At 41.0% G+C, this 24,938-nt stretch overlaps 1 protein-coding gene across 2 annotated transcripts in view; it reads right to left on the reverse strand.

Annotated features, from left to right (window-relative positions):
- The window catches only part of ZMIZ1 (zinc finger, MIZ-type containing 1), a 156,712-nt gene extending 137,791 nt beyond the window's left edge, over positions 1–18,921 (reverse strand). For both annotated transcript variants that reach the window (XM_009998124.1, XM_009998123.1), the window contains exon 1: positions 18,862–18,921. In XM_009998124.1, coding sequence (XP_009996426.1) covers positions 18,862–18,921 — 60 coding nt within the window. The remainder of the gene's footprint in view (positions 1–18,861) is intronic.
- Positions 18,922–24,938: the final 6,017 nt, after the last annotated feature.

Consider the following 24,938-nt stretch of genomic DNA (forward strand, 5'->3'; position numbering starts at 1 on the left):
ATCTGTAGTTCAAATACCAGAGCCTCCCTGAATTCTTTCCTCCATAACATCAGCTTTCCCACCTGCAAAACGCTATGGATTCTGGTTGGAAATCAAGACTGTTCCTAAATACAAATTGAGGGAAATTTCAGTCCTACATTCAAAGCCTTTGCTTGGCTTTATGGCCCATTGTTGGGACATTCCAGCATAGCTAAGCCTTCCAACAATCAAGATTTTTATCCTTTGCCTGCCAGTCAGGAGGCAAAAATTACAGTCTCAGAAAATACTAGTGGCAAAGCAAAGTACGCTAACTACCATTGATTCTTCCTAAGAATTTTGGCTTCTGCTCATCATGATGTACCATCACGAGTAATCATGGATGAATTGAGTTCAGGATGATGAAAAATGGAGGAGAAATTCTTGATGGAATTGTGGTGGGATCCTACCATGACCAAAAATATTTTCAAATGCACAGAAAGCATGTAGAAATTTCAGAGTGGAATCTTGCCTCTCTCCTGGAAAGACTAGCACAACTTTGAGAAAAAAATCTGATTATGCTTTGTAACTTTAATGGGCAATGCAATTTTAAAAGTTATATTCCTCTCTGCCTTGGTATCTACCAATCTGTAGTCTTGTCTCCAAAGGCATTTAGTTAACCTACCTATTAATCACACTGTCATGCCTCACTGTGCTAAACTGTCAACTATTCCAACATTTTACCAGGAGCAGAGGGAAGGCACAAGAAAGAAGGAATACAACTTATATAAACAATATTGCTACTAAATTCTTCAGCTCTAGTGATGCTAGATGTTTTAATGAAAGCTACTGAAACAAAAAGAAGACTGTCTTTAGGAAATGTTGGTATCTTTTTAACTATTAGTTTTATAATTCTTGGGATTGCTGAGAAAAGCATGAAAATGAGATGAGCATTTTATCTGGAAGGCACAAAACCCAAAGGCCTAATTTTAAAAATAGTATCTGAATGAGTTGCATAATTTCAGAAAACATGCTCATTTCTAAGCATCTGGATTAATAATGATGTTCACAACCTATTTTGTCCCTCATCTCCACATATGATAAATGAATTAAGAAAAAGAATTCCTCCCATGCCAGGTTTTGAGGAGTTCCCAGACTGTGAACTTTTGGCTCACGTTACTGTAATTCTTATTCAGCAAAGGCTCTTGGTCAGAGGTCTTGTTTTAACAAGAGATGACTGACATGTGGGGCATGGATTTTTAAAACAAAAGCAGAATTTTAAAAAGCAGACAGGCATTATACAATGCAATTTTCTTCCTCTGCCTTACCAGCACAGACTATAGCTCACGCTACCATCCAGTTTGATAGCTATACCTAGGCTGAATTTCAGAACAACAGCTCCTTGCCAGGTGATCCTCTAGTTGTTGGAGTTCCTGAACTATTGCATACACAAATTAAAGAGAATAATTCAAGTAAATAAAGAAGCCCTATTTTAAGGTTTCTTGAAAAAAAAACCCAATCCTATTAACAGCGCCAGCGATTTGGCTTACAAATCTTGCAAGTAAGAGGGAAAACAAAGCCTTTTGAAGGCTTCATTTAATCGTCCAGAGAAGTGATTGCCTGACACCAGATCTCTCCATATATGCTGCTCCTTGCACACACCACCTTCCTCTGTAGGGGAAACAAGTTGGTTCAAACCCCTCTACAATAGCACATGTAAGCTCTGCTAGTATCGAACATGATTTCCAGAAGGCAGGAAAGGCACGTAAGTTCTGGTGCCCTCAGCACAGGAAAGACATGGAGCTGTTGGGAGAGGGTCCAAAAAAGAGCCACCAAGATGATCAAAGGCCTACAGTACCTCTGCTATGAAGACAGGCTGAGAAGAGTTGGGGCTGTTCAGCCTAGAGAAAAGAGAAGGCTCCAGGGAGACCTTATAGCAGCCTTCTAGTACCTGGAGGGGCCTAAAGGAAAGCTAGGGAGGGACTTGTCACCAGAGAGATAGTGAAAGGACAAGGGGTAATGGTTTTAAACTGAGAGAGGGGAGATTTAAGTTAGATATCAAGAAGAAAGGCTAACAACAGAGAAGCAGAGCAGGGTCTGAGCCATATACTTAGTTTTCAGTTTAGCACCACATAATGCTTATTTCTACTTACTATCACACCACTGAAAAGCAGTATCCCTTCCCTTCTACCTGAACCAAAGCAGGGGTGACCTTGACTTGATACGATTTGTTTGTTCTGTAACTCTCCATCAAGTTATTTCACTGCACAAAGACTGAACTCCAAGGCACACTATTATAACCCGGGTTTAAACATAAGAGGGGATGCCGAAATCCTGACTTCCTAAATGCAACTACATAACTGGAACTTGTTTAGGAACCCATTGGACAAGATAAGCAAATCTATTAGTTCTGTTATAGCCTAAAAAGCCTCAAATAAATGTTAAGAAAATGTTGTCAGGATACCAGTGGTTTCCATCTCTGTGGAGTAGAATCCAGTTGTTTCTGGGACAAGAAAAAAGCTGGTCTTGCAGGCGCACGTCTAGTAATACCACATGCAGTTCTGTCTGTAACATATTTCTCAATGCCTTTTTCCTTTTTAATATTTTTAAATTAAGGATTTGCTCAGATTTTTCTTTTTTGTATTAGAGAGCAAGGTTACTTTTCTAGAAATCAAAGAAAAGATCCAGAATGAATCAAAGCATGAAGGCAGGTGCAATTCCTTCCCTGAGTTACACAGTAAGATATTCCAAATGCCTGCTATGACTTTTTATTTATTGACAGCTTAAACACTGCACCTAGGGAAAAAAGACCCAGTATCATTCACATTCTCACAACAAAGAGCCATCTTGAGAAGAATATTACATCTACTATATTCAACAAACAAGAAACGGAAGAGATTTGCTTAGCTCTTGATCCAAGAACAGAAGTACAAAATAAAGCTTATGCCAGATCCATCTATTAGCTTTAGTTGTGAAGTATCTCCCATGCATGGCTCTGTCCCCTTCAACTGAAATTATTGGCATAATTTTGACAGAAGCAAGGCGTGTGCCTGAGGAGTCAGGTCTGAAACAGGGCTTCATGTAAACAAAGAAAAAAAAATCAGGTAGTTAGTAGATGGTTTAGAGAAAAGGTGACAATGAATCAGATTCTTGCTATGACACATATCGTGGTATCTCTTCAAAGCTATTTGTGAAAGGCCAGCTTCACACCATGCTTGCAAGCAATGGTGTTTTCAACAAGTGGAGAGGATTTGTATGAATAAAATCTGGAGCAGAGATTAACTAAGCCAATGAACTGAATGAATCAGTTATTTACCAGAATTGCTTTCAGTATCATATGCTTTTTAGAAGGCTATTAGTGAAATGCAGCAATTTCCATTAATTCAAAACCTAATACAATTTTCAGTGTAATAATTTATAACTCAAAACCCCTAAGATTTTCTAAACCTGAATGGAAGAGAAATCACAGAAATACTTGATGCATGTGAGTGTACCCTTATTGCAGGGATCACCAGGTGGTGCTTTGAAGAGAGTCTCGCAGAGTCGTTAATTTTTGGTCTTGGAAGGAATCTTGTGTTATTTGTAGCACTTCAATTAACAGCCTGGTCTAGAGAGATGGAGAAAAAGCAAAGGACTTTGCTCTCAACAAGAGTCCAATAAGAGTGAATTGTACCAACAAAGCCCCTTTCTGAGGACTGGACTGACATTTGGGCTGGATTCCAGGGAAGACAGAAATGGCTATCTGCTGCTCATGACCACCTCTGGCTTAGAGGTTTCATTTACATGAAGAATAAACAATCTTTTAAATTCAAGTGGATGATTGGGCAGAGGATGCCAGCACAGTAGGACACCCAAGATCACTAGATTTCACAGCAACTGTGTGCCTGTCCACAAGCTTGTAGTCACCTGGGGGGAGGGAGAGGAGAGGGAGTGACAAACATTCACACCGGGAGTTACACAACAGCTAATATGTGGCAATTGCAAAATACAGTCATTTATTCCAGTTGTTACTCCCTTCCAATTAGATGGTCATCAAAAAGTTTTGATATGCAATAAAACTCTGCAATGGTCCCAAAAGTATAAGCTTCATCCCACATACGAATTCATGACCCTACAAGTGAAATAGACATATGTAATAGAAATTTATTTTTTTAAAGCATCCTAAAGCACAATTGAATACTTTCAGTCTACACACCCTTATCAAACTGGATGCAAACCACTTCCTGCAACCTAAGACTCAATATGATTTTAGAGTAGGAAACCAACGTTCCACATTGAAATATCGTCAGGACAACAGCCATATCTCCTCTAAATACAGAGGACTGCAACACATATGTACCCTTGTGAGTCTCAGGCAGAGAAGTCTAGTAAGTAATCGAAGAGTAACAGTCAAAATTAAGTTCAATTACAGAGAGTTAAAGTTATCTCATGCACATATCAAGAAATGCTAACATGACAACAATGGTATGGAACATGAACCATTTAAACATGGAACTCATATTGTTCCAATTATAGAAAATAAGTGTAGAATTTCAATTTAGAAATGACGTGTCTCTGGTGGAGGATATTTTTCTCTCTTTTCTGAGGAATACATCAGACTGAAGGCACAGACCTAATTTGCCACAACTTAACCTATTCAAAATGAGATGTCATGCAAATAAGTTTTTGAGCAGCAATCTACTTAACTATGCTAAACAAGTTATTGCATTTATTTACGTGGTATCGCACCAAATTATGAAGCCCGACTCAAGTTGTCTATTTATTTTGCCGAGTTACATCTGCTCTCTGTCTCACTCCTTGATTTAATTGAGCTGCTGAAGATAATAAAACTTACCACACAGACACTATGCCATGTTGCTAGATTCTAGGTTAATTAACAGTAGCCTACAGTCACTGAATTTCTCACATGATTAGCCACTTGGACCCTGTCTACTGTCTAGCTTCACTAATCAACGAGTCTGGGAATTTTACATTAGCAACACACAGAGCTTTTGACTGCACAGAAAAAGAAAACATTGCTACATGGTAGGTAGTCTTTTCTTCACTCTGAAATTAACTCATTCCTACACAGTGTGTAGGAAGGCTGCACACTTAGCAAAACTTGTGGTAAACCAAATGGGGAAATAAAATCCAGGAGGCAGCTTCCTCTCCTTGCAGGACAGAAAGCTATGGCTGCTGTTCCACAAGCACTGCCAGCTAATGAAAGCACTAGCCTCCCATGGCTCTGCCTTCTGCCTGCTCTCCTGCAGGGCACAAAAGGATGCACACCTGCATGGGGAACTAGCCTCATCCTGTGCCAATCATTTCAGCTGCATCGGCTCTCCAAAACGGCATGCAGCACAGCTCCTTGAACCTTAGCACTAGCAGAGGAGATAGCAAGCAGCGTGCATCACTCCAGCAGCAGGCCACTCAGGAGCTCACAGGAACGGTTACAGGTTACAGCACATCATCTTTTCATGCTAATACTAGACTGAAGTTGACCTAAACCTAAGGATACATTTTCTTGATATGCTTAGTCCTGTGGCAAGTCACACCTGACAGCTTCTTCCTCAAACCACATACACTTCCACCACTTCCAATGCATCAGACCATCCTGTTCTGACCATGAATTAACCTCCCAAATACTAATTTTCAGCCATCACTGAGATTCCCTACATAACCATGGGATCAGTAGACCTGACTTAAAGAAGGTGGAAGCAAGCACAAGGTAGGACTGGGAAGGTACCAGGACTGCTTTCAGTAACCCACACTGTTGATTGAACGCAACACAAAACTTCTCCCGAAGGTGGAGCTATACCATCAATATAAAAGGAAGACAAAGTTAACTTCACTCTATAAACACTCCTCCTGCCACACAACACCCTTCTTTTTTTAAAGTAATGGTACTTTCTACTATTTCAACCTAAAGAAATATTATTTTGTTTTTAATGTTCCTCATTATTCTCCATAAAATACAATGTACACAAAACAAATTGAGGTGCCAAAAGCAAAAACTGATTTTTAGTGTTCACATTGTACAGATTTACTCCGGGGTTAATCCCCAGACTTCAGCCCAGTTATTCCTAGTTTAGACAAGAGGTTAATCTATGAGTTCTACAAAACTCTGCCACAGGTCCAGAATTTCAAGTGGTATAAAAGCCAGTACCAAACCCATCTTTTCCAAATGATGGGCCAGATGTTCAGTATGCCATCAATTTTGCAAAGAGCTTGTGACATTTCAAACACATGCATACAAGTCTGAAGCTCCTATGATCTGCTTGCTATTTTCAGGTGCTGGCATGTAGGTTTTAAAGCTTTTCTTCACAACAATAAAAGTTAAAATTCTCAAAATGGTAAAATCTAGGAATTTAAAAGCAAATGGAAACATACAGCAGTCATTGAACTTCATATATAAAAATAAGGAAGCTCAAAACTACTAATGCAGGAACTATAGCTTCTTTGGAACTAAACCAATTGATACTGGTTGAGGAAGGAGCTGATCCACTCTTTGGCTTGCCTACATGACTTTTCTAACTCTGGCGTATACCCACTCTCACTCTTGAGAGACAGGATTTGGTGTCCAGCTGCTTTGGCAGATTCTGCAAGGCAAATCAGATTTTTTTTGTGTGTCTATCTTAACATTCATCCAGGCACACCTGCAATCACATCTAATGAAAATACGCTGAGGTACTGAAAAAGAGCAAAGAGGAGAGGCAGGAAAGAAAGGGACCAAGAAGAACAGAAAGAGATTACATGCCCTTCAGCTGAAACAATCCAGGAGCAGAAGAGTCCTGCATGTTGGGCAAAAGGCATTCTGCTCTCAAATGAAAATTAATCACCTATCTAAAGAATATAAACAAGATTCCTGGTCAGACACCCATGACATAGCATAATGAAAGGGAAACAAGTCTGGCCTCAGCAAACAAGTATGTTCCCATCAGACCTAAATTTGATAGCTTATTCAGTACCATAATTAAGCACTAGAGAACCTGCAAATCCGGAAGAGTCATTTGTTGCAGTATATTATTAGAGCCTTCATTACTTTAAAACATGAACAGGCTTCAGGAGTGAGCCCCACCACAAGTCCCAGTCCCCTTCCACACACAGGCCTCTACTTCAGATCCCCATCCACCAAGAATTTTCTCTCTCCCTGGCATGCCCTCCACTGGCTGCAGCAGAGCTTAGGTGGTGTTAGAGAAATATAAGGCAGTAATTGAGGATATGTTTTAAATGTAGAAAATGCCCTAACCTGAAATAAGTGGTTTCTCTATTACTATTTTTAACAGTCAAGTGTGATTGTACAAAGGCCTTACCCACAAGCAGCTATACTTAGTACAAAAAAAAAACAAAAACAACAACACAACTCATCTCCAATGCAAGATTCAAAACAAATGGTCTTTTTCTGTTTCAAGAGGATAGAGGGGAGTATTGAGCTATTTTCTCTTTTGCAAGAGTGATTTTTGTTTATCTGGATATGGTTATATATAGTTCAATTCTCCATAGTCCTCTTCAATATCAAAGATTGTTTTATTTATAAAAAAATTAAAAGGCTCAAGCTGTGCATTTTGTATTCAGATAATCCCCCCCTCCCAATTTAGCGTTTGTGAGATCGAGAGATCTCTAATTAATAGAATTATCTTGCACTTACATGGCTCATCCAATTGAAGGTTTTATAAATATTTTATTAAGTTCACATTTTAAGAAACACTAGATACACTGAGAGAGAGAGATTAAAACCATGTTACCCAGGCCTACTTATAAAAACAACAGAATGAAAGGGAGTCACCTTTGCCCTATTTGTCCACCATAGCTTCTTTCTCAAAGGAAAACAGCAAATACTGAGCAAAGACCAGCACCTCTTTATCACATTTTAAGTACATGAAAGTACTGGGTAAGATGAGCAGGGGAGTCAACATGAAAGGGAGGAGATCACAGGCTAAAAAGTATAAGAGAACAAATAAAAAACACAAACATCACTGAACTGCAAAAAAGCAAGGTGCCCAGTAATGAGCTGTAAGGGAACAAAACCTGTACTAATGCAGATTTCCATAGATGCTTCTCTCATACACTATTTCATACAGAGTCTGTGTGTAAAGCAGTATTGTTTTCAGAAAAGGTGAATGCCTGGTAATCTAATAGCCTTGGTCTGCCACCTGGTTCTCCTATGAGATCTGTGAAGAAGATTGTGCATCTATGTGCATATGCCAGAAGCAAGGAAAGATATTGCAACCTTGGCTTGTTTGTTTACAAAAGTATTAGAGATGGATTTAACATGTTGATCCTCAAGCACTATACACAGAAGGTAGTAGAATTAAACAAAAATCACTCCCTAAGTCTGCTGATCAGAATTACATTGCCATCTTCCTGCTCTCTACCTTTCATATCTACATACCTGCAATATATTTATTATATATTTTTATATAACTTTGTGGAATAGAACATGCAACAAATAAAAACAGATTTTGTCATAAACCCATCTACTGCTTTTCAACAACACCCTCCCCCGAATAAGAGGAGACTGTGGCGTAGGGGTCCAAAGACTGTGACCCAGACCTCCTGAAGACAGATCAGGGACACTAGTGGCAATATGTCTTTCTGTTCATATACTGATAAATGGTAAAACAGGCCCATCTTTTTACCCTTCTTACCACCAGCACCTGGGCTGCTGTTATGCTAGCTGAAAGCACTGAGAACAATATGGTTCACAAAACACTAAATCAGAGGGCTATGAATTTTATTTCCTTAAGCACTCGCAAAGACTGATTTTATGGGAAAAAAAAGTCAAGAAACAAAGGTACAACTGTTTTTTTTCTTCTCCAAAGCCATGCTCAGTGGTGCAAGGCTCCAATCTATCTTTAAATTTTCAATCACAGATCAACCAAATTATGAAATCAGTTTACCTAACCAGTTTACTCATTCTTCTTGGCAACAGAAACAAGCCATTTTCCATTAATAACTCCCTGTTATAACATGCTAGTGTAAGATGTCTCTGAACATGATTACAGCAACAATACCAAGGCTTCTTTATCGTTCCAATAGACAATATAGCAATATAGGAGCTTTCTTCTCTAATGCCTGTGTGATTTTCAGCAAGTATTTTCAGTCTGAAATATCTTGACCTATTAATTGTTTTTATTGATGAAAATAGACTTATTTGTTCCAGACTTGTTTACTTGCCTCCATTACAAAATAAAATCTAGTTTCACAATGTCTTTGAGCAAAAGATTATGCAAAGGATAGTGAAGACAAGGTTCAGGATCACCTGAGGAACCTGAACATGCATAAGTCCATGGGACCTAATGAGATGCATCCCTGAGTCCTGAGGGAATTGGTTCATATAGTTGCCAAGACACTTTCCATGGTATTTGGAAAGTCAGGGCAGACAGGTGAAGTCCCCAGTGACTGGAAAAAGGGAAACATTACACCCATATTTAAAAGGGGTAGAAAGGAGGACCCTGAGAACTATCAACCTGTCAGCCTCACCTCTGTGCCTGGGAAGATCATGGAACAAATCCTCTTAGCAGCTCTGACAAGACACATGGAGGACAGCAAGGTGTTTTGACACAGCCAGTATGGCTTTAATAAGGGAAAGTCCTGCCCAACCAACCTAGTGACTTTCCACAATGGAGTGACTACATCACTGGACAAGGGAAGACCTATGGATGTCATCTATCTGGACTTCTGCAAGGCCTTTGACATGATCCCCCACAACATACTTCTAAGTTCAAGAGATATGGGTTTGATGGGCAGACTGTTCAGTGGATAAAGAATTGGCTGGATGGTTGCATTCAGAGGGCAGTGGTCAATGGCTCAATATCCAGATGTAGAGGGGTGATAAGTGGTGTCCCTGAGGGGTCTGTACTGGGACCAGCACTGTTTAATATCTACATCAATGATATAGACAGAGGGATTGATGGCAACCTCAGCAAGTTTGTAGATTACACCAAGCTGTGTGGTGCAGTCAACATGCCAGAGGGACAGGGTGCTATCCAGAGGGACGTGGAAAAGCTAGAGCAGTGGGCATACATGAACCTCATGAGGTTCAACAAGGCCAAGTGTAAGGTCCTGCACCTGGGTAGGAGCAATCTTTGATATCAATACAGGCTTACGGATGATGTGATAAAGAGCAGAACTACAAAAAGAGACCTGGGGATATTGGTGGACAAAAAGTTGGACATGAGCAAGCAGTGTGTAACCACAGCCCAGAGGGCCGATCACATCCTGGGCTGTATCAAAAGAAGCATGGCCAGCAAGTCAAGGGAGGTGATTTTCCCCCTCTACTCTCCTCTTGTAAGACCCCACCTGGAGTATTGTGTCCAGCTATGGAGCCCTCAACACAAGAGGACATGGACCTGTTGGAACAAGTCCAGAGAAGGGCCACAAAAATAATCAGAGAGCTGGAGCATCTCTCCTATGAAGACAGGCTGAGAGATCTGGGATTGTTTAACCTGGAGAGGAAGAGGCCCCACGGAGACCTTATAGCAGCCTTCCAGTACCTGGAGGGGCCTATAGGAAAGCTGGGGAGAGACTATTTGCAAGGGCTTGTAGCAATAGGATGAGGGACAATGGCCTTAAACTAGAGCAGGGCAAACTTAGATCAGACATTAGGAAGAAGTTCTTTACAATGAGAGAAGTGAAGCACTGGAACAGGTTGCCCAGAGATATGGTGGAGGCCCCATCCCTGGTAATATTCAAGGTCAGGCTTGACCAGGCTCTGAGCAAACTAATTTAGCTTAAAAGGTCCCTGTGTATGGCAGGCGGAGCTGGACCAGGTGACCTTTAAATGTCCCTTCCAACCCCATACATTCTATGATTTTACAATTCTATCACACAGGCAAAGTGGGAAATCTACATAAATAATTACATGTTACGAACCATTTAATAATTTGAGATTCGTATCACAGCATTTTGAAAAGTTGGAGTTGATGTTTTTTTCCATGCAGTTCCTTCCAAATCAAGGTGGTTTAAAGCCAAAGAATTATTACAACATCCCTTTACTGCAACATTATTGTTAATAGTGCATCCTTCAAAAACAACTAACACTACCCAAGAGTATAACATCAGTCGATGGCAGGGAGAAAAAAAAAGCACTGACTCAGATTCCCCTGACTTACATGCATTTTCTCTTTGAAAACAGTTAATACTAACATCCCAGCACCTGAGGAGAGGTGTTGCAATTGGGAAGCAGGGAATTGTACCCACACCAACTTTACCAGCCCACCTGAAAAGACAATGGATTTTATTACGCCCACTGGAATCTCATCAGATAAACGAACTAGCCAAATACTGCAAACACTGAGAAGGTGTCTTCTTCCCCTCCCCTCCAGAAGTGCTTCTGCCACTTTGCCTCTTTGCTCCTTCCCTTGTGACTTCACTGCCTGAGCCAGAGCAGTCCCTACAAAGATTAGGGATCTAAGTTTCTAAATGGACTAGAGGAGTCAGAAAAGCTGGTCTGCTTCTCAGTTTTTCCTGAACATACTTAACTCCAGCAGAGGAATATTCAAGACTGAGCACAAAAACGGACAAAGAATTTGTTGCTACAGGCCTCAGGAAAAAAAAATTAAAAAAAAATAAAATATATAGCTAATAAGTTGACATTGATGGACCATTCAACCACTAAGCTGTAACACTCAAGGCCCACTGAATGTCTTTGTACAGAAAAGAAAGGTCGTTTTCACCATTAGCCTTACTTCTGCATGCTAGCTCAGATTCAGTAGCTAAAAAACCTGTAACATTCACATGGGCTACAACCAAAAAAACCCACATATTCTAAATAAAGAAGCCCTTCATAAGAATACTTCTCATTTTCAGAGTTCTTGAAAAATGAAATTTTCATGAAGCTGTATTAAAACCATTTCAGCTGTAATTTCATAGGAGTCCATATTAATCAGTCCAAAATATATTAAGAATAGCATGTTTAGGACTGCTGAGCATTTACACAAGGCTGTGAAAATCATACTGCAGAGCAGAAGAATTAGGTGAAATATCGCAGGGCTTAAATGCTATTGTGTAAATGTACAAATAATTCTGTTTTCCCCTGAATTGCAAGCGACCAAAACCCAGTTGCTGAAGGATGAAAGAAATGGGTCTGTTTCCAAATTGAGCTAGAAAAGACCAACACAAACACACAGCAATTACAACTTTTAGCATATCTTTCTGAATGGTAGGCATTATAAAGCATCACAACTGCAGCAATTCAGCAAGCTTTCTTGAAGGAAACAGGAGAAATGCTAATCTGTTTCTAGAAGTCAGCTATGCCATATGTGCCTCCAATTAACTGGGATTCCCCAAGTGATCCAGCATCAGTTGATGCTATTTCTCCACCTGTCCTGATGTAATGTGACACAAGCTGCAGAAACAACCTTTCTGTTCCCACCACAACCAAATACTTTTGACACTGGGGAGCCTTTTCATACTTCCCTTTAACTTGATATTCAATTTCAGCACAGCTCTAGTATGTGCCCTTACAACTGTCTTCAACACAGCAAAAAGACACCACTCATCTATTCTGAAAGGTGCGGCTTCCTTGTAACTTAAATATAGACAGATTTTCTTCATCTTCCTCTTTTCAGGAATTTCAGAAGAGATATACAGAATCTTTACAAATTGACTGACAGTAAACAGAGATGACAAAAGATACAAGCCCCTAGATTTAAAATAGCTCTAAGTTTTGAAAGTGGACCCATGACAGTGAAAGTAGGCAGAAGATGTCATGCAACTCACTAATTTTTGCCTGGTATTTGCTCATATAACACAAGGAAAATAATGGACAGTGTTGATGGCAACCTCAGCAAGTTTGTAGATTACACCAAGCTGTGTGGTGCAGTCAACATGCCAGAGGGACAGGGTGCTATCCAGAGGGACGTGGAAAAGCTAGAGCAGTGGGCATACATGAACCTCATGAGGTTCAACAAGGCCAAGTGTAAGGTCCTGCACCTGGGTAGGAGCAATCTTTGATATCAATACAGGCTTACGGATGATGTGATAAAGAGCAGAACTACAAAAAGAGACCTGGGGATATTGGTGGACAAAAAGTTGGACATGAGCAAGCAGTGTGTAACCACAGCCCAGAGGGCTGATCACATCCTGGGCTGTATCAAAAGAAGCATGGCCAGCAAGTCAAGGGAGGTGATTTTCCCCCTCTACTCTCCTTTTGTAAGACCCCACCTGGAGTATTGTGTCCAGCTATGGAGCCCTCAACACAAGAGGACATGGACCTGTTGGAACAAGTCCAGAGAAGGGCCACAAAAATAATCAGAGAGCTGGAGCATCTCTCCTATGAAGACAGGCTGAGAGATCTGGGATTGTTCAACCTGGAGAGGAAGAGGCCCCACGGAGACCTTATAGCAGCCTTCCAGTACCTGGAGGGGCCTATAGGAAAGCTGGGGAGAGACTATTTGCAAGGGCTTGTAGCAATAGGATGAGGGACAATGGCCTTAAACTAGAGCAGGGCAAACTTAGATCAGACATTAGGAAGAAGTTCTTTACAATGAGAGAAGTGAAGCACTGGAACAGGTTGCCCAGAGATATGGTGGAGGCCCCATCCCTGGTAATATTCAAGGTCAGGCTTGACCAGGCTCTGAGCAAACTAATTTAGCTTAAAAGGTCCCTGTGTATGGCAGGCGGAGCTGTACCAGGTGACCTTTAAATGTCCCTTCCAACCCCATACATTCTATGATTTTACAATTCTATCACACAGGCAAAGTGGGAAATCTACATAAATAATTACATGTTACGAACCATTTAATAATTTGAGATTCGTATCACAGCATTTTGAAAAGTTGGAGTTGATGTTTTTTTCCATGCAGTTCCTTCCAAATCAAGGTGGTTTAAAGCCAAAGAATTATTACAACATCCCTTTACTGCAACATTATTGTTAATAGTGCATCCTTCAAAAACAACTAACACTACCCAAGAGTATAACATCAGTCGATGGCAGGGAGAAAAAAAAAGCACTGACTCAGATTCCCCTGACTTACATGCATTTTCTCTTTGAAAACAATTAATACTAACATCCCAGCACCTGAGGAGAGGTGTTGCAATTGGGAAGCAGGGAATTGTACCCACACCAACTTTACCAGCCCACCTGAAAAGACAATGGATTTTATTACGCCCACTGGAATCTCATCAGATAAACGAACTAGCCAAATACTGCAAACACTGAGAAGGTGTCTTCTTCCCCTCCCCTCCAGAAGTGCTTCTGCCACTTTGCCTCTTTGCTCCTTCCCTTGTGACTTCACTGCCTGAGCCAGAGCAGTCCCTACAAAGATTAGGGATCTAAGTTTCTAAATGGACTAGAGGAGTCAGAAAAGCTGGTCTGCTTCTCAGTTTTTCCTGAACATACTTAACTCCAGCAGAGGAATATTCAAGACTGAGCACAAAAACGGACAAAGAATTTGTTGCTACAGGCCTCAGGAAAAAAAATTAAAAAAAAATAATAAATATAGCTAATAAGTTGACATTGATGGACCATTCAACCACTAAGCTGTAACACTCAAGGCCCATTGAATGTCTTTGTACAGAAAAGAAAGGTCGTTTTCACCATTAGCCTTACTTCTGCATGCTAGCTCAGATTCAGTAGCTAAAAAACCTGTAACATTCACATGGGCTACAACCAAAAAAACCCACATATTCTAAATAAAGAAGCCCTTCATAAGAATACTTCTCATTTTCAGAGTTCTTGAAAAATGAAATTTTCATGAAGCTGTATTAAAACCATTTCAGCTGTAATTTCATAGGAGTCCATATTAATCAGTCCAAAATATATTAAGAATAGCATGTTTAGGACTGCTGAGCATTTACACAAGGCTGTGAAAATCATACTGCAGAGCAGAAGAATTAGGTGAAATATCGCAGGGCTTAAATGCTATTGTGTAAATGTACAAATAATTCTGTTTTCCCCTGAATTGCAAGCGACCAAAACCCAGTTGCTGAAGGATGAAAGAAATGGGTCTGTTTCCAAATTGAGCTAGAAAAGACCAACACAAACACACAGCAATTACAACTTTTAGCATATCTTTCTGAATGGTAGGCATTATAAAGCATCACAACTGCAGCAATTCAGCAAGCTTTCTTGAAGGAAACAGGAGAAATGCTAATCTGTTTCTAGAAGTCAGCTATGCCATATGTGCCTCCAATTAACTGGGATTCCCCAAGTGATCCAGCATCAGTTGATGCTATTTCTCCACCTGTCCTGATGTAATGTGACACAAGCTGCAGAAACAACCTTTCTGTTCCCACCACAACCAAATACTTTTGACACTGGGGAGCCTTTTCATACTTCCCTTTAACTTGATATTCAATTTCAGCACAGCTCTAGTATGTGCCCTTACAACTGTCTTCAACACAGCAAAAAGACACCACTCATCTATTCTGAAAGGTGCGGCTTCCTTGTAACTTAAATATAGACAGATTTTCTTCATCTTCCTCTTTTCAGGAATTTCAGAAGAGATATACAGAATCTTTACAAATTGACTGACAGTAAACAGAGATGACAAAAGATACAAGCCCCTAGATTTAAAATAGCTCTAAGTTTTGAAAGTGGACCCATGACAGTGAAAGTAGGCAGAAGATGTCATGCAACTCACTAATTTTTGCCTGGTATTTGCTCATATAACACAAGGAAAATAATGGACAGTGTTTAATTAAGCCATATATCTGTCTATTAAGAGGAACAATTTAAGAAAACTAGTCAATTATCTTTTAGGTCTTCCTATGCAGTGGGACTCAAGGTGGCTCCTTCAAAGGCTGTGCTTGGGCCCCAGGCACGATGGAAACCCTCAAATTTATTTCTGCACCCACCCGAGTCAACTCCTGCTGCCCTGAGTTCCAAGGTGGGCAGTAGTACATTAGAACCAACTGAGCTCTGAATACTTGGCAGATAAACAAATTATTGCTGCAGCCTTGAACAGGGCAGTTCTCAGGAGCTAACAGACCTTTGCTGAGCACAAAACAATTTTGTGGTTTTGTTTGTACTGACAAAGAATTAAAGAAAAAAAGTGTGCACTCTGAAGATCCAGCCTCCATCAATGTACCCTGAAGAGTCTCCTGTGTCATGCCAAACTAATTACATGTGTTAAAGGAAGACTGTTACTTTGGCTTTTTCCACCATACATAAAAAACTCTCTATGTTTCATTTTAAAGCACATACACTTAAAAATACTGAGGGAATCAGTTACAAAGAGACCACACAAGCTGTTCCAGCTTTCCACAGAAGTCTGGATTTTTTCTTTAAGTGTAAATACACATCCACCTCTTCAGTTTGCCCTTTCATCTAATCTGAAACACTTCTTAACACATATACTTCATTTCCTAACTAGCTGAGCATATACAAGTTTTGGGTTTGTAACTTTAAAGCTCTAAAAAAGATGAAGGCAAAACACAACCTTGATCCTGGAACAGAAGTCAGCAAGGATATTGTGGGTGTCTCAAGTCACAGGGCTAGGAAGAAAGAACCCTGTCTTGACCCTGTGTTGAAACCTGATCTAGTTAAAGAGGCACATGGGTTACTGTTTATAGCATTTCTTAGGGGCTGGGGTGAGGGGCAGAGAGAGAAGCAGTCAGCTCTCCGGTCTGGCAGCACGAGCTACTAACTGCCAGCAAGGTTCTGAAAAATGCAGATGCCAGACACCTAGGAAGAAGGGTTTTCCTCCCCACTTGTTGCAGTGCACCCTGCATGTCACTGCTGTGTTAACCACCCCAAAAGCACACATCTCTTAAGGAGAATATCAGTACTGTTTGTTCACAGACTAGGAAGAAAGGATAAAAGACTAGAGACTGTGGAAGAAATGACAGGCAGAGTTTTCATGTGACCTTTCAGTTAACCCCCAAAATTGGTGAAGATACATTGACATGGCCATGCAAAGTACTGCTTTGCTCCCCAAACCAATGTCAACATAACAGTTTGTGGTTCCATTCTCTATGGGTGAACTGGAAATTACTCTTTGTGGTTCCACATTAATTTTGCCAGCTAATGACCTGTCTCAAAGAAAAGGGTAAATGTCTCCAAGCTGGAAATTGATGACCCTGTGGCAGAGGTAAGTCTCCTCCAAAAAGCTAGTCAAGTTTCTGTCAAGGTAAAAGCACAAGATCTTGGAGCTATGAAAAAGCCTGTATAGAACACAGGCACCATGAATTCACAAGCACACCCAGGTAGGATACCTCCTCATCAGGCATCCTTTGCTGTCTGAATGAACAGAGCAACTATGTAAGCATGCTCCTGCCCACCAGAAAACCCTGAGCTTTCTTCCACACAGCATCAAACAAAACCCTGAATGCTCCACGAATGCTGGAAAGTCTGACCTTTCTCCCTTCCCCTTAGCCTTCATCACTAAAGGAATATCCCAGCTGCTCATACAAAGCAGTATAATGTATAAATGAAGTTAGTGGTTTAACTGACAGTAGCTATTACATGGCAAAAATAACTCTTTAAGACTGTAAGAAATGTAATTTGATATTATTTTATCTAATGAAAATAGCACAAATTCTGTATGAAAAAAACCCAACAAATCTAGAAAAAGGAACTGAGCAGCATCCTCCATTTGTCTGCACTTGATCTACAGGTCTGTTCTTATAGCTGGAAGGTTAAATTGTTCTGCAAGTCACTTAATTCTTCATGCTATGGACTAGAATGGCCAAGGACGACACCAATTTGTGCTAGCCAAGAGTACGCTTGTTCTGAACCAGACAGTTGTTCCTAAGAAACTGGGATGAAATGCCAAAATTCATATTTCCCTCAGGCCTTCTAAAGGGCAGTGAGATACATTAACTTTCACCATAGAGCGATGAAATAGAGAGAGAGAGGCACCACTGACCAAGACTGGATTATGATCAGCAATTTTGCAGGGACTCATTTGTCCTTGACCTATGAACTAGCTTTGTTTGATTTATTCTGAAATCTTCTCTTACAAAGAAACAGAGAAAAAAGTCAGCTGGTTTAGGTATAAATTCTGTTCTTTTTTCATATCCCCCAAAGCATCTTCATGGCCAGATGTGCAAATAAACACGTATTTTCTGTCCTTTGCATTAGAACACATTATAGAAAATATAAACCTTGAGTAATATCTAGGCAAAAATGGCAAAACAAAATCACAGAGTGTTGAAATTAAGAGAGTAGAAACATAATAAAAGACTCTTAGAATATCTCAAGTTGGAAAGGACCTTTAAGGATCATGTAAGGATTCTTGCATGCAAAGTACAACATGAGTGAGGGGATGATTCATGCTGCCTGCAATGTCAGATAGCAAAGCTCACTGAGAAGGGTGAAGTGGGGAAAGATGCCATTGGCTCATTCCATCCTTCCCTTTATAGTTTAATCTGATTATAAAAGTGTTTGCAAGCACAGTTAAAGTGGGGAAATCTGTAATGAGACATATAACTCACTGAAAGGCAGTGGGATCGATCTAAGGCCCCTTCATCTTCACAAACATATACTTCTGGAACTACTACTTTGCAAATGAAATTTTTTACATCTCTGTGCAAACTGATTATTCCAAGCACTTGCAGGTATGCAGACATCCAAGTTCAAGTCTCCAGGTAGTACAGGTCTTAGGTCAGACACTAGATTGGAATAAAAACTGGCCCATTCCAATTTTAGATTACTGTGTTCAGAACACAAGTACAATGGCTGTCCACTGTGACATCTTCAGGGCAGAGCTGGCAGAACTAGCAACGTGCTGCTTTCAACAGAAACAGATGTGGTAAGTCTCCAAGCTGAAGATTTCTTAGGAAGGTGAAAGTTTGGCTTTTGAGGCTTATCCACCAGCTCTTGCCACAGATACTCTCTTTGATGAGAATACAATTTCTCATTACTATCACTCTCCGCCTCTCTAAGAGACAAGGATATTTAAGAAGCAATAGGCAAGCATAATGCACAACACACTCTGCCACATAATGCTCTAGCAGCAATGATCTCCACCTTCTGCTTACCTGTTTTATGCACTGCAGCCGGTCATTGGTCTGCTGTATGTGCCTGTCCATAGAATTCATTTTGATTGTCTCCACTTCCCTTCTACCTGAAAGCCATTAAAATCCCTCGATCTGCAAGACAAAATTGATAGTAAAGATCACTGAGCACAGTCCATGAGCTTTTACCACCTAAACAATCAAGCAGAGTCACTTGCAAGAAGCCCCTTCACATAATGCAAGAGAAAATAATAATAATACAAATAACAGTGATGGTCTGACTTTGGCAAGGACAAGGGTATAGGGATTCTTCCTTACCCAGAGTACCCTAAGCCCACTATTGACACCCCAGATGCCGAGTTATATTTGTGGACACAGCTTGGTACTGGTGCCGTCAACATTGCCCTGCTCCAAATATTAGTTAAGGTTTTTTTCAAAGTCATGCTTTATGTCATAATCCATGATCACACATAAGCAGCTCTTCACCAAGCTAATAGTCTGTGTCTGGAATCAAGAACAATGCCTGCAAGAGGAGAAAATGGCAGGTGCTAAATCAACACACACACACACCATGCTGAACTTGCCATTTACCTCTCCCTTACCCCTGTATTCAGACTGGGGTACGGGGTTAGCCATAGCACAAAGAGCTCTACTGATGTGAAGGCCAAATGGAATGGCCAAAATGCCACTCAAACTTGGACCAAGAGCAAGACAAGCACAAGTAACCATAAGGAAGCCTCCTGGTGCAGTCATGGTTTGCACTGGGCCCCTTCCACCCATTCCTCCTCTCTATCCTTACCTTATAGTTTTCCTATAATGGCAGAACAGCTGATCATGAAGCCAGAAGCCAACAACCAATCAACTGTTTCTGTCCATAATTCACAGTAATTAACAGTTTGCATTGTGACTTCTACTTGTTTATATTTTAAACAGAACTGTAAGAAACTCCAGCCTGCACTTCAAAAGCTGAGTAGTTTTAAGTTGGTTTTGTTTTTTCTAGAATTCACTTCTAAGGAGCACAGAGATGTTTCACAAATACATATGTATACATATGTATACTTTGCTGTTTCTATCACTTTCATGGCAATGGAAATGAATGCCCAGTGGAACATGAAAACAGTCTTTGCCTACAAATTCCTGTATTCTTTTATTTCAACAGAGCAGTACAGTCCAAAAAGTTGTATTCTCACACTCACAAATAAGGAGTGGGCACAGATTCAGAAATACATACCCACATAAAACTTTATAATAGTATAAGCAATGTCCCAGACTTGCACAGAAACCTCTCCCTCCTGAATCTCTTCAGAGACACTGAGCAGACTGGTATTCAGAGAGCTGTCCATGAAAATCTCTTTTCCAGTCCCTACACATAAGAGACAGCAAATTTTTCAGATAGTTGTTTGGTTAGAGAAACTGGCTGCTCACCACTTACGCATGACTCAACATCTCTCCTGCTAAAGTACCTCTACAAGTCCAGCACTGTCCATAAACAACCCCTAGAGGGAGAAGAGTATTCCCTGTGGGGAGAACCCAGACTGCCTGCCTGTCATGGCAAGACAGACCCCAGACCACAGCATCTGCATACATCCCACACACCTGAGCTGCCTGAGATTTCTGTACCTAGCTGATAATGTTCTTCCATGGCTCCTGCTGGATTAGACTCAGGGAAAGCAATCGTTCCTGATAGACAGCTAAATGAGGTCTTATAACCACGGCCCAAGCTCTTCATCTCTACACTCGCACAGGATGGTTCAATGAAGCACTCCTGTCAGTAAATTGTAATACTTATGAAACAGAAAAGCCAGTTTCACATGCAAGTACTATTGTTTGATTATGCCACTGCCACCTTCTCAATAGCAAATGGCATCCAAAGGTTCTTTAACAAATGTAAATTGATATGTTTTATTAAAAGTAAGTAACAAAGTCTTATCTGCCTGTAAGACCTCCAAACAGACCTCAGCAGTCACAAAGTTTAATCTCTCAGTGGACAGAAGAGGTATTTATCAAGAGACAAGCTAGCCCAAACATGACGTCACTTCAGCAGTGATTCATCTTAAAAGCTGGGACACATTATCTGCATTTTAATTGAACATCAGGACAGACAGAGAAGGGCATGTTGAAAACAAATACAAATATACACAGGCACATAGATTTCTGTTGAAATATTTCTTTGAAAAAAACCAACAACATGCAAATAGACATTGTTGCTTAATAAATCAATAAGCATAATATCATATCTCTGGTTGACTTTGTAACACAACTTTTGTTCCTTTTGGTATTACCTATTTAACCTTCTCAGTGCCACACAACCACAGAGAAACTGGGAGCCCAGTTGGAAAAGAGTATGTGTCCCAAGAAACAGATACATACACATACTCTGTAGTGCCAGAAAACAAAATTCTCAAGTAAAGCCAGATACAGCAACACTCAGATTAATGGCTAGTGCCATCAGGAGCAGCCTTGGGTGTTACTGACAATATACTTCAGGGCTGGGAGACTGCACAGAGATTTCAGAGAGACAATTATTTGCATTCGTGAGCTGTCACTCATGCCAACAAACAAGTCTGCACAGTGATTTATCAACTGTACATATGAAACTACCCCAATTTGTTGCCTTCCACCATAAACAAAAACAAAGTTTGCTATCAGCTACCTGAACCACTGCTTACTATTGTCCTTTTCCAAACCTGTCATTTCTCCCACACAGCATAGCTTCTCACAGCCCAATTGGAAAAGCAGAAGGCAGAATGCACAGAACTAACTCATAAGACTGAGAAGGAGTCCAACAGGGCTCCTGGAGAAAGGACCAGTAAGTAGTGCAGTCCCCTGCTCTCCTACACAGAGATGCCATAAAATTTCTATTGTAAACTGATCAAATTATGTAGACAGTGAGGTGGATTGAGAGCTGGTTGAGTGACAGAGCACACAGGATTATGACCAACGGTGCAGGGTTGAGTTGGAGGCCTGCAGCCAGTGATGTTCCCCAGGGGGCAGTACTGGCTCTGTTCTTGTTCAACATATTTGTCAGTGACCTAGATGAGATGACAGAGTGTATCCTCAGCAAGTTCACTGGGAAGAGTAGCTTACACCAGAGGGCTGAGCTGCCATCCAGGGTGACCTGGACAGGATAGAGAGTTGGGCAGAGGGGAACCTAACGAGGTTTAACAAGGGCAAAGGTAAGGTCCAGCACCTGGGACTATCCCATCTATAGGTTAGGGATCAATCTGCTGGAAAGCAGCCCTGAGGAGAAGGGCCTTGAAGTCCTGGAAGACAGTAAGTTAACCATCAGTCAGCAATGTGCCCTTGTGGCCAAGAAGGCCAACAGTATCCAGGATGCATCATGAAGAATGCGGCCAGTAGGTCAAGGGAGGTCATCTTCCCCCACTCTTCTGCCCTACAGAAGCCACATCTGGAATACTGTTTCAAATTCTGGCTTCCCCACTTAAAAAGGGACAGCGAACTACTGGAGACAGTCCAGTGGCAATGAAGATGATTGGGGATGGAGCATCTCTTACAAGGAAAGGTTGAGAGAGCTGGGATTGTTTAGCTCAGAGAAAAGTCTGAGAGGAGACCTTATCAATGTCTATAAATAGAAGTCTGAAAGGAGACCTTATCAATGTCTATAAATATCGAAAGGGTAGGTGTAAGGAGGATGGAACCAGACTCTTTTCATTAGTGCCTGGTGACAGAACAAGGGGCAATGGGCACAAGCTGGACCACAGGAAGTTCCATCTAAACATGAAGAAAAACTTCTTTACTGTGAGAGTGACAAGGTACTAGAACAGGGAGGCTGTGGAATCTCTTTGGAGATATTAAAAACCCACCTGGATGCAGTCCTGTGTAATGTGCTCTAGGTGATCTTGCTTTAGCAGGGGAGTTGGACTCTGATGATTCCTTGATATTCAGTCTCAAAAACAGTTCTGCTTTTAACACCCAACTGCTCCCACTGAAAAGTGCTCTCTGACTCTCACGCTTCTCCCTAGTAGCTAGAAGTATTTTCACTTGCATCCTCAACTTCACTTGTTCTCACATTACTAGTGTTCTCTCAAATGGACTTCGTCCTGCCAGGCTCCCTCCACGTCTTCCCCCTCACTGCATGGACAGACACCCAGCAGCCCCTTGCCACTACTGGTTTGCTACTTTCAAAAGCCCAAGCTCATTTATTCTCTTCTGGTCCAGAAAAGCCCCCAGGCAGTAAACATTTTTTGCATGAACCAAATCGCCAAAATTCTATGTATGATGCATCACTTCATACAATGACACTAACACTTTGTACATTAAATACTCTGTCTCATCCCCACAAAGCTCATTTTTATCCTCCTCTCAGACACATCATAGGAGCATCAAATAGAATAATTTTTTCACTGGCTCTAAGTAATTTCTGCTATAAAAAACACAGAGCTCATTAGCGGGAAATAATTATTATCTAGACATTATTCTCTCATAGACCTCCGCAAGAATTAAAAAATTAAATGTAGAAAGTGAGAATTATCATACAGATCTGAAGTTTTACCAAGGCTGAATAAACATTTTGACACCAGATAGTTTTGCCTGGAAAAAATACCTGTAGAATTGGATTTCCAGTAACTACCTACAACACAAGTACTGCTGTACACCGGTCTGATTCCCTCTGTACACAACTACATCCTGAAATTAAAAAAGTATGCCCTGTTGATCTCACGCTGTTTTAAAAGTAGCAGCAAGATCACCTTACTCAAAAATGATGGTGCTTAAGACATAGAAAGGGCAGCAGGGCCGAAGAAGAGCAGACTTATATTCAATTAAGTGTAGAGCGCTTATCAAGTCAGAAGTAAAAACTACTTTGCAGGGTCCCTCGCTAGCCTCTGGTGTACCCATATTAAAAACCAAGCTAAGATTCAGGTGCTGTGAGCAGCTCGAGAGACAGCAGGGGATGTTGCTGATCAGGATTAAGAGTACTGGCAGAGAGGGACAGAGAAGGGAATTTTACCTGGTGCTTCATAAAAAATTCCCTCTACTTGGTGCACACGCTAGCCAGAAAGGTTGTACGGTACTGCTTTATATGCTAACTCCATCCAAAGGGATAAACAAACAAACAAAAAAAAAACGTTCCCAGAATTTTCTGGTAATTCAGCAATGAAAAGCCCCATTTGTCTGCTGCCTTCTCTGAGGTAAACACCCAATCTCTCTCTCTCTTAAAAGCAAACAAAAAAAAATTATGTGAATTATTCTTTGCCTTCCTTCTTCCCTCCCCTCTAGCACGGGAGTTTATAGCCCTAGGCAGTAATTAAAGAGCCCACATTTACATATTTATGACGTCTCAAAAATGGAGAATGTGTTTTTTTAAAGGAACAGATGTCTCGACCTGTTAGACTTTTTTTTTTAACACCAAACATACTGAATCTTTTTTTCTTAAACAATTGCTACAAAATCCTCTTCAATATTCAAAAAAGAATGTAATTATGCAGCGGCTGTGCAAAAGAGAATTTCTCAAGCTACAAGTTTACAATCATCTTGTCAGAAATTGGACTTCCAGTAACGCATTTAAGAACAGCAACTTAGTGAAACACGTTCTTAAAGCAGCCTAATCAGTCTCAGGAAAAAATAAAATAAAATAAAAAAATCAAACATTTCAGTACTGCCTCATATCTAAAAATGTACTGCAGTTTGAAAGCAGCGCGGTTTCAGCTCTGCCCTAGGATAAGCCCTCCTCAGTCAGGCTGCCAGTCACACCAGAGCTCTGCCACGCCGGGACCAACGGACAGGTTGCAAACCTGCTCTCCTGTGGCCAAGGGAGACCTGGATCACCGCCTGAAACAGGCCTGACCTTCTCCCTGAGCTCAGAAAGACCCCTCACGCAGTGCACATTGCTTTCTTCGCTCTCACATGCTGCACCCGCCCTGCCGGGCAGCAGCAGCAGAGCCCAGCCCAGCTCGCTGGGCACACGGCAGCGGCCCCGCGGCCGAGGCTGCGCAGGCCCCGCCGCCGGAGCAGGGCCGAGCACGGCCGCTCAGCCCTCACCGCTGCAAGGCAGGGCAGTTTCTTGAGAAATCAAGCTTTTAGTGACAAATCTTTCCCCCAGAAAGCCGTTTTGAGAGCAGGAAAGGAAATGCAGACCTTCC

The sequence above is a fragment of the Chaetura pelagica genome, unplaced genomic scaffold (genome assembly GCF_000747805.2).
Source record: "Chaetura pelagica isolate M959 unplaced genomic scaffold, ChaPel_1.0 scaffold205, whole genome shotgun sequence".
In the NCBI taxonomy this organism is placed as follows: Eukaryota; Metazoa; Chordata; class Aves; order Apodiformes; family Apodidae; genus Chaetura; species Chaetura pelagica.